The sequence below is a fragment of the Eubalaena glacialis genome, chromosome 20, assembly GCF_028564815.1.
Source record: "Eubalaena glacialis isolate mEubGla1 chromosome 20, mEubGla1.1.hap2.+ XY, whole genome shotgun sequence".
In the NCBI taxonomy this organism is placed as follows: Eukaryota; Metazoa; Chordata; class Mammalia; order Artiodactyla; family Balaenidae; genus Eubalaena; species Eubalaena glacialis.
In genome coordinates this window covers 36442609-36460341 of record NC_083735.1, presented here as the reverse complement: position 1 = coordinate 36460341, position 17733 = coordinate 36442609, and the positions used below count along the sequence as shown (strand labels likewise).

Genomic DNA, 17733 nt, shown 5'->3' with positions numbered 1-17733 from the left:
GCTGAATCTTTCTTTTGCCTGCTTAAATCTGCCTTTGAACCCCTCTAGTGAATTTTTCATTTCTCTTATTGTACTTTTCAGCTACAGAGTTTATTTCTGGTTTCTTTAAATGTTTTCTACCTATTGATATTTCCATTTTGCTCATACATAGTTTTCTTGACTTTCTCCATATCTTCCTTTCTAGTTCTTGAGCATCTTTAAGACAGTTGTAAAGTCTTTGTCTAGTAGGTTTTCTTTCTTGTCTTTCTCATGGACAGTTCCGTAGGTTTACTTTTTCCTTTGGGCCATACTTGCCTATTTTTTGGAATGCTTTATGATTTTTTTGTTGAAAACTGGACGTTTGGATCTAATGATGTGGTAACCAGATTCTACCTCCTCCTCAGGGTTTACTGGTTTTTTTCTGGGTTTGGGGTTTTTCGGGTTTTGTTTTTTGGTTTGTTTGTTATATTTTTATTGTTTTAGGCTGTCTCCTAAGGATCTGCCAAGGATCAACATGAAGTGTAAACTTAAGATCATCTCAGGCCTTTCCTGAGCCTGAGCCTTTCCCTGGGTACGCATGGTGACTTTCTGCTTTCCTTGTATGTGCAGTTGCTTTTGAGTGCCCTAGTCTTTAATGCCTGGTTCCGAAGATGGGAGAGAAAAATGAAGTGGGGAGGAGAAGGCGCCAGTTCTTTAAATCCTTTGAAGTCACTCTAGCCAGAGGCGGAGCAGCTTGCAGTGGTGAGGGGCGTGCGCCGATGGCTGCCCACCTCTGTGTCTGTACCTGTGTGGTCAGAAGGAGCAATCAGCAAACAGAACACAGACTTCTGATATTGGAGGGAAGGACCTGATTGCCCGCCATGGCTCTCACAAGCTGTGTGCAAGGTCTCCTGCAACTGCTCCACTGCCTGCATGGGCTGGAGGTGTGAGATGGGTAGTTGTCACTACGCTAAGAGCTGAGATTGACCAGAATTAACCTCTGTTTACCATCCAAGCCTTCCCCTGGAAGTTACCAGCCTTTCATAGATTCCAGAGTTCCAACTACTTATATCAGATAGACTCTGCCGGTACTATTGTTGCTTTGGTTGGGAGACAGATTCTTGGTGCTTCCTACTCTACCATCTTCCCAGAAACCTCTTTCTTCACTTTCATTTTTGAAAGATAGTTTTGTAACATTACGTAGTTACATAATTACATTCTTGGTTAACAGGTTTTTTCTTCAGCACTTCGTCATCCCACTGCCTCCTGGCCTTTATTTTTTCTAATGAGAATTTAGCTGTTAATTGTATTGGTGTTCCTTTGTATATAAATAGTCACTTTTCTCTTGCTGCTTTCTAATTTTTCTCTTTATCTTTGCTTTTGATCATTTTTACTATATGTGTGGGTGTGGATCTCTGTGTTTATCCTATTTGGTATTTGTTGAGCTTCCTGTGTGTGTAGATTAGTGTTTTTCCTCAAATTTGGGAGGTTTTCAGCCATTATTTCTTCAAATATTTTTTTCTGTTCCTCCCTGTCTCTTTCTCTCCCTCCCTTCCCCACACCTTCCCTCCCTTCCCCACTCCTTCCCTACCTCCTCAGCTTCTCTCTCTCCTCTTCTTCTTCTTCTGGGACTCCCATTATGTATATATTGGTGTGTCTAATGGTATACTATGTTTCTCTGATGCTTTATTCATTTTTCTTCATTCTTTTTTCTCATTATTCAGCTTGCATTATCTCTACTTACCTTCAAGTTCACTGAGTTTCTTCTGCCAGTTCAAACCACTATCAAGTTTCTCTAGTGAATTTTTCATTTTGGTTATTGTACTTTACAATTCCAGAATATCCATTTGGTTCCTTTTTATTTGTATCTCCTTATCGATATTTTCTTTTCGATGAGATATTGTCATTATATCTTCCGTTACTTCTTTAAGCATGGTTTCCATTGGTTCCTTGAACAGATTTGCAATGGCTGTTTTGAAGTCTTTGTCTGTTAATTCTGACGTCTGGACTCTCTCACAGACAGTTTCTATTGCCTACTCTGTCTCCTGTGTATGAGTTATGTTTTCCGGTTTCTTTGCATGTCTCATAACATTTTGTTAAAAACTGGGCATTTTATATATTGTGGGATTTGGGAACACTGATTCCAGTTACTCTCCACCCCCACCTCCGGCTTGCTGTGATTGTTTTCTTTTTGAATTAATCACTTGGCTGGACTAATTTAGTGAGGTTTATTTTCCCTTCAGTGTGATGTCTCTGGTTTCATTCCTTCGAAGATGCAGCCTTGGGCATGCACACAGTCACTTGGGGTGACAGGTTTTAACAGATCTTTCTTTCTTTTCTTACCTGCCTCTTTCCCTGGTTCTCTCTGGTAAGTTAGCTTGTTCTCTCTTGTACAGTTAACTTGTTGCTCTTGTGGAGCTACCAGCCTCCTCTTAATTGTTAACCACCGGATTCTCCATTGTTCTTGAGAGCGCCTTAGGCGTGAACTTCCCCTACACACTTGCAAATAAAATAATTTCCTTTGGGGAGAGCTTCAGAGTTCTCTGTCCTTATAGCCTGCCGCAGCCCCGAGAAAAAAACCTCACACACCTTCTGGAGCTGGCAGTGGGGCCCACGGTCTGCTTCTCTAGCACTGATATGCCTGCATTATGAGCAGAGCTGTTTGTACTGTAGCCTCTGGTCCCCTTGACTTGCCTCTGCTGGCATGGAAACTTCACCCTTTGAGCATATTAGGGAGAAGGTGATCAGGGTCCCAGTATTCTTGGCCTGCTGCACCTGAGGTAGAGCCTCCATCCTATAGTGGGAGCTGAGTGGAGGAAGGGAGTCCTGACCTCTTGGCTGCACTTGCCTGGAGTTTAGCCTTTGCAACACAAATGTGGGAGGCCTGAGAAATATTGGCAGCCTCCCCTCCCTGGGAGATACATACTATAGCCCATGATTGGGAACTGGGAGGAGAAGAAACATATATGCCACACAGTCTTAACTTTCTTATGAGATTTAGATGTTCCTGAATGTTCATCTGCTGTATGCCCTTAGGACAACATGCACAGATTTTAAATGTTTTTCTTTTTTTTTTCACCACTTACGGTAGTTATGGTGTGGAGGAGTTCAGAGCTTCTCATGCAGCCATTCCAGAAGTTGTTTACCTACTTATTGTTAATACTGTACAGTTTGTCTCACCAGTTTAAAACAGTGAAAGTGTATTCATATCCCTTATGATGTTTAAAAAATGAAACTTTTATAATCTCTAAACCCAAACTATGAATTTAGAAATGAATAAAAATTCTGAAGATTTTGAGAGTTAAAAAAAATATGTATCATTCAGAAAAATATCTCAGTAAAACCACATCCAAGGTAAAAAAAAAAATGTATCCAGACATGGAATTGTAAGAGAATATTACTTCAAGCAAACTATTGTTATTTTAAGGCTAAACTTATAATTGCTTTTTTGCTTGTGTGTAAATCACTGTTTGCTTGGATATTTTTCTTTCACATCAAGGATTGCATTTTAATACACAACTATATAAAACCGTCATGTCCAGAAACACCGGTTACCATCAGCCAAGAGCAATGTTCTTCACTCACTGCTTATCCAATTCACAGGGTCCCCAATATCAGGAAGAGTAATAACCGAACAAGCAAATCTGTTCTCTTTTTCTTTTAAATGCTATTCATAGTTGGCTATCTTTTTAAAATTCTGGAAAACAGCTGGAGTTTTCTTTTATAGATCACATGGACTTTTAGATATATTATGTCACTTATGACTGACTTTATAAAAGCCGTAGGTTGTGGGTATGTGTATGTGTGCATAATTTTTTAAATAACTAAAGATGATCAGAGAATATTACTTCAATCTAAAAAAAAAAAAAACGTATCATCAAGTGAAACTTTCAACTGCCTTCACCATTATGGTTATACTTCTAAGAAAGGGATTACACAAATTATAGTTAAAAGAAAAAATCTCCTCATGTATTTGAATTTCCAAGCAAAAATTTTTGCTAATAACTTTAGACACCAATGTTTCTTTACTGTAATGCCAGAATTAGTTTTAGTACATATAACAGGTACACAACTAATAAACATTTAGATTTTACAAAATTTTGATACTTCAATTTGGAATTTGATAGTTCAAACTATGCAGTAGTTTAAAGCGAAGTTTATAGTTGCATTATAAACAAGTATTTTAAAAAGTGGCAACAAATTCTACTCTATTCCAGAAACCCATTTTGAAGAATCTAAACAGAATTGCTTAAATGTAAATGGCATACAGAGAACAGATGTCCAGTTGTCAGGAGTATTTCACAAAGGGATTCTGCAGGGTTTGGAGGTTAGGCAAGTGTTCAGTGATTTCTAGGTCCATTCTAATTCTAAAATTCTACAGTTTCCTAGCAGTTCTATTAAGAAAGTTATTTCTTCTATTATTGCCAAATTATATCATTCATAGATGGAAACTTTAGGATGTCTCTATCGTTGCTTAAAATAAATGTCATCTTTCATACTATGGTGAAACTCACAAGGGTCTCCTCCCCACTTGTTCCAGACTGAGACCTTGTCCTTGCTGTTTCAGACTAAGTTTCACTATGATTGAAGAGGACCTATTTTAGCCTAAATGTTCTCCTTCTCTTGGAATGTCATAAACGATACAATAGACAAAATGAATTTTAACAAAATGAATTTTTAAAACACTTCAACAAATGTTCCTTTCAAATTCAGAAATAAGCGCCTGTACCTCAAACTCCCTGTGTTAAACATAATAAATGATTTAAATGCAAACAGTTGGTATACATGCTGCTTGCTCAGTTCTCTCCAAATAGGGATTTATGTCTCATGAAAAAAAAGTAGCTTCAGGTTAAATCATAACGCTAAGACACTAAGTAATTATGATGATCACTTTTACAATTCAGTGTTGGATTCTTGGTTCTGAGGACATGGACACACACACACACACACACACACAGATTTTTTTTTACGTAGATGACAATTTAGATTTAAGATATATACTTTGCAAAATATTTACCCACATATTCTCCAGGAATCGCTAGAGAGATGAAATGTAAAAACAAACTACTTACAGATTTTGTGGCTTCTAAAAACAGTGATGAGACTCACGAATAACTAGAAAAAAATCCTGATTCCTTAGAGTTAGTTCTAAGTGTTATCAGATGATACAATTTCAAGTAATCATAATTTTCTATTTTTGAAATACTGGTTCATAAAAAGTCGAATCTCCATGAATCAAAGTACTGGCATGGCAGTGAATTACACTGAAAATCAGGTCTTCAAAAGACACTCTTGGACATCACCGCTGCGTATCTTTAATACAGCCTTCAAAGGTCTGTGCAGCACTTTGAAATATGAAATAATTACAGTTGGAGCAGTTACTCTAAATCTCAGTAGGTAATTCCTACAGCAGTACTTGTTTACCCAGAACGGTTTTCATTTCAAATATATGTAAACTTTCTCACAAAGTCAGAACACAACTCACAGTTTGAACAGAAACCTCAGTATTTGAGTCTCGGCATTAAGTAAAATAAACATTACCTATTAGGATGCTTTTGAATGCAAATCACTCCTTAAGGTAAATGGGATGTAATTTCTAACTTGTGGTAAAAGTGAAGAAATCGTTTTTTATGTGAAGCCTTGACCAAAATCAATTAGTCAAGTGTAAGATTTCCACCTTATGGAACAAGTCAAACTCTACCCACACAACACATCTGGCAGAGATCTGGATGCAGGTACACCTACAGTTGGGGACTGGATGTCCCTTAGCTCGGGGCTGTGAGAGAAAAAGGCAAGCCACGGATCAGCCACCATTGGTCATTGGTCATTACCTCACTGATAACAATGCCTACTTTGCTTACTGGAGAGTGTATCTTCCAGTGGAGACACACTTCTAATTCTATAATGCCAGACAGTGGGGGGAAAAGAAGGGTCCACTTTTTAAAAATCCATCCTTTAAAGTCTTTTAACCATTTTGATTAGGTATGGAATGACTCATTTTCTGCTCTAAAGACAACCAATCTTTGTAAAGTATTGACTTGCCAATTTATCTTTGATAAGTGATTAAGAAAGATAAATGAATCTGCTGACTTTACAAATAAGAATATGTGAATAAGAATATATATATATATATATATATATATATATTCTGAGAAGTTATTGCCCCATGCTTCTGATTTAAAATGTGACTAAGTTCTCTCAATAAACTGTTCATTTAAAATTTTAAACTTTAAACTTAAATCATCCTTACTGCACTGTTATCATTCTCTTTACTTTTTATTTTCATATCATTTCTATAAATACTCAAATTAAGAAACAAAAATCCCCAATCTTGAAACCAACTTACAATGAAGCTAGTTTATAACTTTTAAAATATTTTGTTGAAATGTAAAAACCCTGAAATTACAAACAAAACATTTACAATTTTACAGTATATATCTAATTTATTCTTTTAAAAAAATATTCTTAATTGTTTTTATACAAGTGACCAAGTGTAATTTTTTTCAAATGAAACTCCTCTACGGCTAGAAGAGGGTAGGTGGTATTGCCCCATTGAACACCAACACAGATTTCACTCTTCATGCCGGGACTTCAACTATTTCAAAATAGTCATTTGGTAGAATCACATAACCCCTCTCGGAGACGTCGTCTTTCTCCTTCTGGAAGTGCACGACCTCCTTCAGCTTCTCCAGCTGCCGCTCCTGTCTTCTGCACCGCTGCTGTGCGGTCTTGAGCTTCTTTCTGAGCTTCTCTACTTGCTGTTCGAGCTGGTGAATCCTCTTCCTCTGGTGCATGGTGTCCTCCACAGTGTAGTTGTGGTCACAGAACACGGAGAGGTTATCAGGGGTCTGAAGAGGAGGCATGAGTAACCCGATAGCAGCATCGACCTGGGAAACGGGGGGTGTTGAAGGAGGTCGGGGAAGCTGTTCTTGGGGCTCCGGAAGATCTTCCTTCTAAAACAAAGATGCAGAGCACGTTTCAGTTTCATGACGAAACAGTTCACAAGACCTCATCTGTGGAATTTAAGAATACTAGACTCATTTCTGTCTCCTCGGTACAGAAACATTCTAAAATGAGAAAACAGTTCAAGTTTTAATTGTACTTTTCTTTCTGAAGTAGAAATGGGGTGCAAGAAACACAGAATGATTATTAAGATTTAAATAAATACTAAGCACTTAAAACTGAGGGGAAAAATACTTTGAAACTGAACTATCACTGACAAAGAAAAATCAAAACTTATCAACATGTAAGTAGGACTACAGAGTGATCTCAAAGTAAGTTATGAAGCTAGATTGAGTTTCTTAGCGTGAGGATATTTAACTTTAATAAACTGCACTTTGTATTTTTAAAAAGTATTTCACTGTGAACAGTGGTTATTTACAAGTGATGGGTTCCAGGCAACATTTATTTTCTTAACACTACTCTGGATTTTCCACAGTGAACACATTAATTTTATAAACAGAAAATCACCCAATATTTTAAAACACTTATTACCTTGTCATGTGGTTCAGTACAAAGAAATATTGTGGGGACAGCGTCCTCTTTCAGTAACTTGTTGTTGCACTCTCTCTTAAAGCAGTCCGGAGTAAAGTGTTCTGAGCAAATGCTGCTGTACTTGGTGGGCTTAAAGTTTTTCCTTCTGACAGCTGCCTCCCATTTTTTACAAAGACTGGGTCGAGTAAGAGGAAACCTAAGAAGACGACATAATTCAGTTTTCCAACCTTATTCAAAAAAAAAGCACACCCAGACTTTCCTGCTTAGAAAAGAACTAGCTTACATCGGTGTTAACACACCAAGGAGGAATTTGATTAAAACACCAGCCCTGCTAATCTTTTTTTTTTTTTTTTTGACAGTGTTTAGTTGTGTCCTTACTACCTTAGTTTGTTGAGAATGTACTTGTTTTGACATAGAAAACAGACTTGTGGTTGCCAAGGGTGGGAGAGGGGGAGGTATGGAGTGGGAGTTTGGGATTAGCAGATACGAACTATTACATATAGAGAATGGATAAACAACAAGGTCCTACTGTATAGCACAGGGAACTATATTCAATATCCTAAGATAAACCATAATGGAGAAGAATACGAAAAAGAATGTATACATATGCATAACTGAATCACTTTGCTGTACAGCAGAAACTAACACAACATTGTAAATCAACTAGACTTGAATCAAGTAAATTTTTTTAAAATGTACTTCTTTTAAAATCCTATAACTAAAGTGACCACCACTAATGTGGACTATAAGTCACCCCTCCCAGCATGGTATCTTTGTTCTTCTTAAAAAGCAATATTTCTTACAGGAATCTGATTGATCACATAGCAGTTATAAGAATGTCAGATATAATGACATACACAATCTAAACAGGACAGGCTGATTAAGAATTTACATAATATAAAAATATTCTTATTAAAAGGTAGCCATGTGGATAGATGCACGCAGGTGGCAGAGTTAAGTGATGGGAGGCTGGGGTCGAGGCCCATGTGCAGCGATATTGTAAATAACCTTCACTAACAGATACAGGGATTCCACACACATCTAAATACACAAGGGTAAATCGTATAGCTCCACTATCTGTTTATCTCAGTTTTTAATGCTTAACTTTTATACTGAAGACACTAAAAGTTTCAGGTAAAAATACATGCTATAGAGTGAATTTGTATTAATTATTTTTTCACCAGTGATTTTCTGTGTATTGCAAAACAAAATTGCACATTTATAACTATGTACTGAGAAAAAGAAGCTTTTGGTTCTCTTAGAATCAGTCTGACAAATATGAATTAATCAAATTAGTCAAATCATAGTGAGAAAGAAATAAAGAAAAGTATTCATTTCGAATTACCTCTTAATCAACTGAAATATGTCCATTAGGCCCAGATAAAGGGAGCTAGGAAGGGCTTAAACTTATTGTGATTTTATTCTTCCAGGTCAAGGATTTAGTGAGCTGGGGGGATTGGAAAGAAGCCAAAAAAGGGTGTTTTGAATCTGTGTCCCACAGTTCCTCTTCCAAGTGAGGTACGCCTGAGCCTGACTCTGCTGTCATCAGGAAGCTCTAACCCACCGTCGGGGCAGTCCCTTTTCTTTGCCCAGCATAGCTGTTCCCACTGCCATCAGGTAGAAAGCGAGAAAAGGACTCCTAGAAGGTTCCTGCCGGGAGTGCCTCTAGAAGTACAAACATGGTACAATCACTGGTAAAACTCAGCACTCAGGGCCTCCAGACTCAAGGACTACAATGCAGGTTCTTTCTGAGCTCAAGATCTTTCCCATTTACTTCCCAAAACTGTTCTTTTAGATAAGGGCTGAGAGGCAGGTTAGCCCTTCTTTCGATTAAATCGACTATTTAACAGCCAGCAGAAACTCAGTACTTCTAATGTGTGAATGTCATCCTTAACGAGTCTGCAGTGCCAATGAAGGGTCTTCCCTATGTTTAGATTCCCTCTGCCATATCATTAGAAATGGGGAGGTGGGAACTGAATGCCTTTGATCACATCACCATCTCCAGACCTACTCCTTCACTTTGGAAGTCCTGGAGGTCAATTCATCAGCTTTCAGAAATGAACCGAATCCTGGAAGTGTTAAGTGTTCTATCCCCTTCTCGGAAGGGGAAACATGAACACTCTCAAGATCTCTTTAAAGGGACTTGCCTGTTGGCGCAGTGGATAAGAAGAATCCGCCTGCCAATGAGGGGGACACGGGTTCGAGCCCTGGTCCGGGAAGATCCCACATGGCGCGGAGCAACAAATCCCGTGAGCCACAACTACTGAGCCCCTGCGCCAAGCTCCGCAACAAGAGAAGCCACCGCAATGAGAAGTCCACGCACGGCAACGAAGAGCAGCCCCCGCTCGCCGCAACTAGAGAAAGCCCGTGCGCAGCAACAAAGACCCAACGCGGCCAAAAATTAAAAAAAATTTTTTTTAATTAAAATCTTAAAAAAAAGATCTCTCTATGTTCTAGACACTCTTATTTCTGTTCCTCTCATATTCTATCAAACCTATAAAATGCACCCACATTGGGCTTCCCTGGTGGCGCAGTGGTTGAGAATCTGCCTGCTAATGCAGGGGACACGGGTTCGAGCCCTGGTCTGGGAGGATCCCACATGCCGCGGAGCAACTAGGCCCGTGAGCCACAACTACTGAGCCTGCGCGTCTGGAGCCTGTGCTCCGCAACAAGAGAGGCCGCGATAGTGAGAGGCCCGCGCACCGCGATGAAGCGTGGCCCCCGCTTGCCACAACTAGAGAAAGCCCTCGCACAGAAACGAAGACCCAACACAGCCAAAAATTAAAAAAAAAAAAAAAAAAAATGCACCCATATTCCCTGTTAAAGATAAAAGGTCCCCACCCCGAAACTAAATATTTGCTTTTGTTTTTGTAATTACTTAGCTATAAATAATTTGTATGATTTACCACTAACTCATTTCTTTAGCTATTATCTATCCACTTACAGTCGTAAGTTACGGCCACATTTTCTTAACGTAGTAAAACTTGTGAACACTGAATTTGGCTGAACGAAAATGGCACCGTGCAGACATCAGACGATCACTATCATTCCGTTCTGCGGTTTTCTTCTCAAGAGAAGACCGGCCCTCCTAGGACTCCGGCCGCGGCACCTCCCGGATGAAGCAGCCCCGAGGGCGGTGGGCCGCGTTCCCTCCGAGGCTGCTCTTCCCCACGCACGATACCCTGCTACTGCCCACGCTGCCGCTGTGCGCGAAACACAGCTCTTCATCTTGGCAGTACCTGAACCTTTCTGGGAAACTCACTGGTCCTTGAATGTGGGGTCCCAGAAACTGGGTCCAAAACATCCTCCCGGACGCCTGGCCAAGTCAGTCCTAACGGCTGCGACGCTGGACCGCCCCGCGCCCCCTCCAGCAGGGAGGGAAACGCGGGCCTTCTCTGTCGCTGCTGCTGCTTCAGCCTCCCTTCTAAAGACTCATTACCATCTGCCTACTCCGTGACCCGCCTGATGAAACCCAGCTGCCTCCGGGTCTGGAGACCTCACGACCCGCCGGGGCTCCAGGCATCGCCCATGGGCCCCGAACCTAACACCCCGAGCGGCGCGCGAACCTAAGCGCGAGGACAGGCCGCCGCGGCGACGCGCGCCGAGAACGCGCCACCCGGGGCGTGGCGCCGGCGGCTACTCCGGGGACGAGCCCACCGCTCCAGGCCCGGAGCACCCGACGGCGCCCCACCCCTAGCTCCGCCCCTCGCCCCGCCGCTCTCACAGGTCTCGCGCGGACACGCGCCTGGCTCCGCCCCCGAGCACGGCCGCGCGCTCCCGGCCCCACTAGGGGCCGAGCCCACGAGGCGCGCAGAGTACTTACTTGTGGAAAGAAACGGGCTTATCCTTGTCGTATCGGTTCTTGCAGCCGTAGGCGGAACAGGACTGCACCATCCTTCCGGTCCTCAGTTACTTAACTTCTGCCGCCCCAGCAGGCAGTTGAGGCCGCTATCAATGTCGCCGCGCTCGGCTTTGACACCCTCGCTGCTTCTGTAGCTTTGGTCAGCAGTTAGGGTGATGAGAGCCTCATTCGGAGTGACTCATGTGCTCGTTTTGTTGTTTGCATTAGCAGAAGGACCACAGCCATCGCCCGTCTCCCATCTCCAAAATGGCGGAGGCAGCTTCAACCTCACCTCTCGCGAGGAGTTCGTCCTACTGTTTCTGATTAGCCCTGAGGTCAGAGGTAACGTTCCCTGGTACGTAGGCCATTGGCTGAGGCCCGGCGTGTCGCGCGGCGGGCTCGGCGTTGCGCAAGTGGGCGGGGCCTCCGAGCTTCCGGAAGGAAGAAGGAACTGCCTGGGGGGAGGGGAGGGGAGGGGGCGGGAGCCCAGGGCTGGTTCCGCCCCCACGGTACTTCCCTGGGTTACTTATCCCGGACGGTGTAGGGTGGAGAGCTAGACGGTCTGTTGGGTCCGCTGGGCTAAAGCAGGGCAGGTGTAAACCTGAGGCCGTTGGGCAGTTGCGCTCGTTTCTCTGAAAGCGCGGCCACAGATGGCGTGATTCCTAGAACTAGGTGGACTCTTCCTCTCCCAGCCCGCTGGCCTCCATCGCCTTATCTGCTTCTTCAGATATCGCGAGGCTCTGAGGAGCCCAGGCCCCGGCGCCTAGCAGCGAAGGCGGACGCCCGCACGCAGCCGGCGGGCCGAGGCTGTTGGCTGCTGTAGCGATCTCAGTTATCCGTCCCCAGGTGCTGCGTCGGGAATCGCCAACAGCTGACGCGCCTTTCAGTCGGAGGGAGGTTTTGCCTCTTCCGTGGGTGCAGGTAATCTCGTGGCTCGTGATGAAGTGAGCAAGACTAGTATAGCCCCCGTCTTCATAGCGCTTATGTTCTACTGAGGGGAAGGCGGACAGTAAAAAATATAAAGAGAATCGCACTGTGCGAAGATGCCCGAATACGTTAGAACGCTGGAAGGATGAATGAGGACGGAGGAGAGGTCACTGTCTACTGTCTGAGAAGGGGGCCGTTGAATCTGAGAACCAGAGGAAGGGAAAAACGTAGCGGTGTAAAGAAGGAAGGTGGGCAGGCTGGGGAGAGCGTTCCTGGCCCAGGGAGTGTGTGCTACGACCCTGAGGCAGGAAGGAGTTGTGTCTTTTCTGGGAGCTGAATGGAGGCTGTGTGGTCGAGCCCATGAGCCAGGGAAGGAGGGCATGAAGTGAGGTTGAAGAGCAGCAAGTTGTTGGTCTGGATGTTAGCGCAGTGGGAAGCCGCTGAGCCATTTTAGGCAGGGGAGAGATGTGATCTAATACACATTTTGAAAAAGTCATTCTGGCTGTTAAAGGAAGAGTTTATCAGCGACGGGCAACAGCGAAAGTGAGCCGACCAACTAAGGGGCTGTTTCAGGCAAGCAAGAGGTTGGCAGCTTTGGACTAAGGTGGTGGCAGCAGAGACACGTGTAAGGGGCAGAAGCACCAGGGCTTGCTGCTTGATGGAAATGAGAGTGAGGAGGAAAAGGATCAAGATATCGGGGGTGATTTGAGCGTGAGTTTCGGGCTGGAGCAGTTAAGATAAATGGACGGTGGTGCCTTTTACTGAGATGCTGATGGCCTTAAAAAAAAAAAAAAAAAGAACTATGTCCCCCAATAAGATAGAGGCCTTGGAGGGGTGGGAGTGATTCTGGAAGTTTTGGGGTTGTAGGACTGAGGAATGTCAGACGTGAAAGAAAGTATAAATAGTTCTGAGGTTGGGAATGCAGGCTACTAAAGAAGCGTGGAAGCTCCCCAGCCAGTCCAGGGGGCCCTTTTGAGGCTTGTGATCCGGTCATTTCAGTCGTTTGGTTGGATTTCCCTCAGCCAAGTTCTGTTCTCCCCTCCCCTTCTGTCTTCTAGCTATCCATAACTTGGAAATGAAATAAACATTTTTATTATTTGTTGACTACTATCCTAATGTTTCCTTACTTCAAAATGGTAAATTTACTGGTAAGGTGAATTGCATGTAATTAAAATATATATATTACTGAACTGAACTGAAGGTTGTATTTTTCTTTGTAAAAAACAGTCCCCCGAACTAAATTTTCACCGTGTGGTCTGCAAATCAATTTATTTGCTTAATAGAAAAATAATTTTCACTATCTCTAGACTAACCTGCACCCATCATTGGCTTCTCCTTTTCCTTTGCCCATTTCTTAACATTTCCTAAGGCTGGAATAACTGTTCCTTACTTGTCAAGGGGTGACTTCAAGGAAGCATTTTTACTTTTCAAAGATGATTGTCTGCTTTTTAAAAATGTTGATGGAAGCAACCCAAACATCCATTAATAGTTGAGTAAGTTGTGGTACAGTCATACAGTGGAATACTATACAGCAATCAAAATAAAGCAGTCCCACAACCTGGATGATTCTTAACAAACATAATGTTGAAGAAGTCAGACACAAAAGAAGTACACTATATGATTCTGTTTTTTGTAGAGTAAAAAAACAAAAGTAGGTAAAACTAAAGTCAGAAGAGGCTACTTTTGGGGAGAGAGGCAACGAAGGGGGGCTTATGGGATGGTGGTAATGCATCTTTTGACCAAAGTGATGGTTAAACAGTGTGTTCACTTTATGATGATTCATCATCTGACCTTTATAAGATGTTCGGTATTTGTTCTACTTTAATAAAATAGCTTATTAAGCAAACAAGGGCCACACAAGATAGGCAAAACTGCCATTTGTTTTTAGAGAATGAGAGAGATGTTTATATGCTCTTATGATCTCTTCATCTGACCACTTCAGTAAATATCGAAAGTGAATATATGCATAGCTTTATATGACCATTTAAGGGAAAGGGAATAAATAGGGATGAACTGAAGGATAGTTAGAAGTTTGATGTTCTTCAGAGCCTTAAGAGGCCGGGAGCTAATTCATTTACTAATAGAACACTTTTTAGGGAAAAAGGAAAATTCAACCCTTGACTTTAAAAGGGTAGGTTTTGTCTCAGTTTTTCTAGAAGGGTACACTTTGTCTTCTTGCTTGATAAACTGAAGAAAAATACGCCACTTGTTTTGATGTTGGAGAAGGCTAAGGCCTAAAGATGCCTTAAACTCACTGATCTCTAACAGTTTAGATTTTAGTTTCTATCCAACTATGCTGCTTTTTCTATAAACAGTTTTTATTTTAAAATACCCTCACATTCATTCTCTCTGGGCCTCATCATCTTCATCTGTAGGGTTAGGCTGTAGGACTGAGGAATTCCTAATTTGGAATCCATGAATGGTCAGCTCTTTGAATCCCCTGAAAATGAATCAAAACTATACATATGTGTATATATGCATTTTTCTGGGGGAGCTATCCATAGGTTTTATCTGATTTTCACAGAGAAAACACAAAAACTAGTCAGTTTCTAAGGTCCCTTACAGCTGTAACATTCTAGGATTCGTGAAACAAAGATTAATTTCCATGTAGATGTTAACTATAGGTTTTCTCTAAGACCGATTAGCAGGGTGAGTGTTTTGATCTGAATTATTAGATATTTTTAAGTAGTTATTTTTAAATTTTGTGTTTTAAAATTAATTAAAATCTAAACTGTTAGATATAGTGAAGTTTAAAACATCTTTATTTAGCCCATAGCCCTCTCCTATGTCACATACTACATTCCCCTTAGAAGGCCACTAGTCTGGAAGAAAAAGGACAGTGTTCAGACATGCTCAGTGTTGTCTACCGGGTGTGTACTCCCCTCATGCCCCGTTCTGGACATGGGACAAGTCAGAGGAGGCAGTGGGTGAAGGGGACAGCGACTGATAACACCTGAGATTTGCTTGCAGTCAGGAACTCAACGCTTCAAACAAATACTGACGCCGTGAAGATGGTCTGGTTCTGACCGAACAGCAAAAGCTCAACAATTGTCTTTATCTCTGTGACAGGATCGCCTCCTGTCGGCAGCCCTTAAAGCCTACTAACCTGGTCTTGGGAGACTCTTTAAGTCTTAGGGCCTTAAAACCTTGAGTGCCCTTTCCTATCCCTCAGACTCAGAAAAGAACATTTCAGTTATCAACTATACAGTTTCAGTAAAATACACACTCAAAAGAAGTAGGGGTGGGGAATCAGGGTGCAAGGGTACTGATTCCAATCTCACCCTTATTGTCCAGAATTAATATAGATTGCCCAGATTAAATAATTTTTCTCAAAAACATTTCTACGTTTTAAATTTTAAAATTAATTAGAAACGTGATGAGGTGAAAAAGAAAGCCATTGCAACCATTATATTGAATGCTATTTCAGGAGTTCCGAATTTTAAAGCAGACGGTGTCAAAGAAACCAGACAATAACAGCTATTTTTTAATTTTAGATATGTTGCTTTTATTCAAAAGAGTCACTGCTTGACAAACTCTGAAATCACAAGGTTTGAACCAAACTGTCCATCCTCTGAAACAACTCTGTGAGGTAGGTGTCCGCACAGCCACAGGGACCAGCAGTCGTTTCTTCCCGTGCTGCTTTCAGTGCTGAGAACTGTAGTAGCGGGAACCACTGTTCTAGTGGGCAGTTAGAACAACTGTTTCCTCCGTCTCCCTCCCCACAGAGCTGCCCAAGTTATCATCTGCTCCTGGGGCTGGACCATCTGTTTTTTGAAAGTTACAATATTGTTGTTTACGAAAATCCAAACTGTTGCTTTGATTTATATACTCTAACTCTGAATCACGGAAGTATTACTATGATGTTTAAAAATTTAAAACACTGATTGACTCTACTTGCTTTAAATACTCTCGGATCCCTCCTACATTTATTATCACTGATCAATAAAGATGACATAATAAACAGGTCTAAAATTCTGAGAAGCCAGCATATTCCCTTTTCAACTTAGTAAGACTTCATACAGTGTTTTTGTATGTTACACAAGTTGGTACGATACGCCTCTACCAGGAAAGTCTTAGAAGGAATTCCAAATATTACAATAGAAGTATTGTAACTGTAAGTGTGACACTTGAAGCAGAACACATGCACAGAAAATTAAATCCTTTCAAAAATGGCATTGCTATAGCCCCACACCAAATTTGTAATTGGTAGGCAATGCGTTTCGAGACTGGTAAATGGTGGTGTAACGAACTCCTACTCATTAGCTTCTCAAGTTAGTGATTGCAGCTGAAATGTTTTCCTATGAAATGTGCCACCCTATGAGAAGTTTGATTTGGACATGGTGAATCAGGATTCGTGGAGTCTTGATATGTAATCTTTCTAGACCTTTGCTCTTAGGAGAACCCAAGCTGTCCTAATCCAGTATGCTCCAAAAGTCTTCCAAAGGATCCCAGTTTCTCCCCATGTAGGAGTCCTAGGAGTCTAATACCAGTTCGGTCACTTATCTGTGCATGGCTTCAGACAAAAAAAAATACCTTTCATCTACGTCAGGGATTTCATCTATGAAAAGGAAGGTAATGCCCTGCCTCCTTCACCTAACTCTCTTGAGGATTAAATGAAAAGTGTGCCAGAAATTGCTTTAATTACAATGTGCTATACTTAAGGATTTTGTTTTTCTCTGTGACAAGCAGCAGCTTTGTCTTAGGCCCAAATTACAAGACACTACTGATGTTATCATTCAGCATCTCATCAGTTGATGGCCTCTGATTCACCTGGAAGACTGCGACAGTGAGGCTCGCTGACACATGAGTGGACAGGATGACTAGCGGTGGCTGCCAGGCGCAGAGCTGACACTGCCTGAGCCCTGGGGATCAGTGACTGCCCTGCTGTCCAGGTCACTCACGGGCAGTGCCAGCTGAGGGAGTTAAGATTTCGTAATACTTGCGGTTTTGATTCTTCTCAAACAGAAAACTGCATAAGAGAGCGTTAAGTACTTATGCTGTAGTCATCCAAACACCAAGATAACGTGCCTGCTGAATCATCTCATTCTGCATAAGGCCTGATGAATCTGGGCTATATTCTGTCATCTAGGGACAGTATTACAAAAGTGTTCTGACAAGAGAAAACTAACCAAATCTGTACATTCTGTCGCTATAGCTCACCAGTAATTTCTCTTGTCAAATTTAAATAGTGTTCCTAGTACCCTCCTCAGGTCTTTGATGCTCACAGCTACAGAGAACCACCTTCCTCAGGAATGCACCAAACTGCTATGTGTCTGCAGTATCACCCAGGTTCCTGAAACAAAAATTCCCTTTACAAGTAACTTTTATATACTGTTCCTATAAAAGGACCAAACTCTTACTGAAATGCCATAACTGAGAATATCAAGCGTGCTGACTGGAGTCCAATGTCTCACAACTTGTTAATTCTCCTATCGCTTAAGGAAGTGTTCTGTAAACCAGAGTATGAAATCAAATTAACAAAGTTCAAGTTTCTTCTTTCCCCTTCAGCTGGT

At 41.8% G+C, this 17733-nt stretch overlaps 1 protein-coding gene across 1 annotated transcript; it reads right to left on the bottom strand.

The window, feature by feature from the left end:
- Positions 1-6341: 6341 nt before the first annotated feature.
- Positions 6342-11589, bottom strand: LOC133081186 (THAP domain-containing protein 1). The gene is made up of 3 exons (XM_061177255.1): positions 11276-11589; positions 7453-7648; positions 6342-6911 (listed from the first exon to the last, which is right to left on the bottom strand). Exons 1-3 carry the CDS (start codon positions 11344-11346, stop codon positions 6537-6539), a joined length of 642 nt encoding a protein of 213 aa, XP_061033238.1. The 5' UTR covers positions 11347-11589; the 3' UTR covers positions 6342-6536.
- Positions 11590-17733: the final 6144 nt, after the last annotated feature.

Excerpts from the sequence above, each read along its gene's own strand:
- LOC133081186 (XM_061177255.1), bottom strand. The coding sequence starts at position 11,346 with ATGGTGCAGTCCTGTTCCGCCTACGGCTGCAAGAACCGATACGACAAG. Across the intron at positions 7,649-11,275 it reads AAGCCCGTTTCTTTCCACAA|GTTTCCTCTTACTCGACCCA; the intron begins GTAAGTACTCTG and ends TCGTCTTCTTAG. Across the intron at positions 6,912-7,452 it reads GTACTGAACCACATGACAAG|AAGGAAGATCTTCCGGAGCC; the intron begins GTAATAAGTGTT and ends TCTTTGTTTTAG.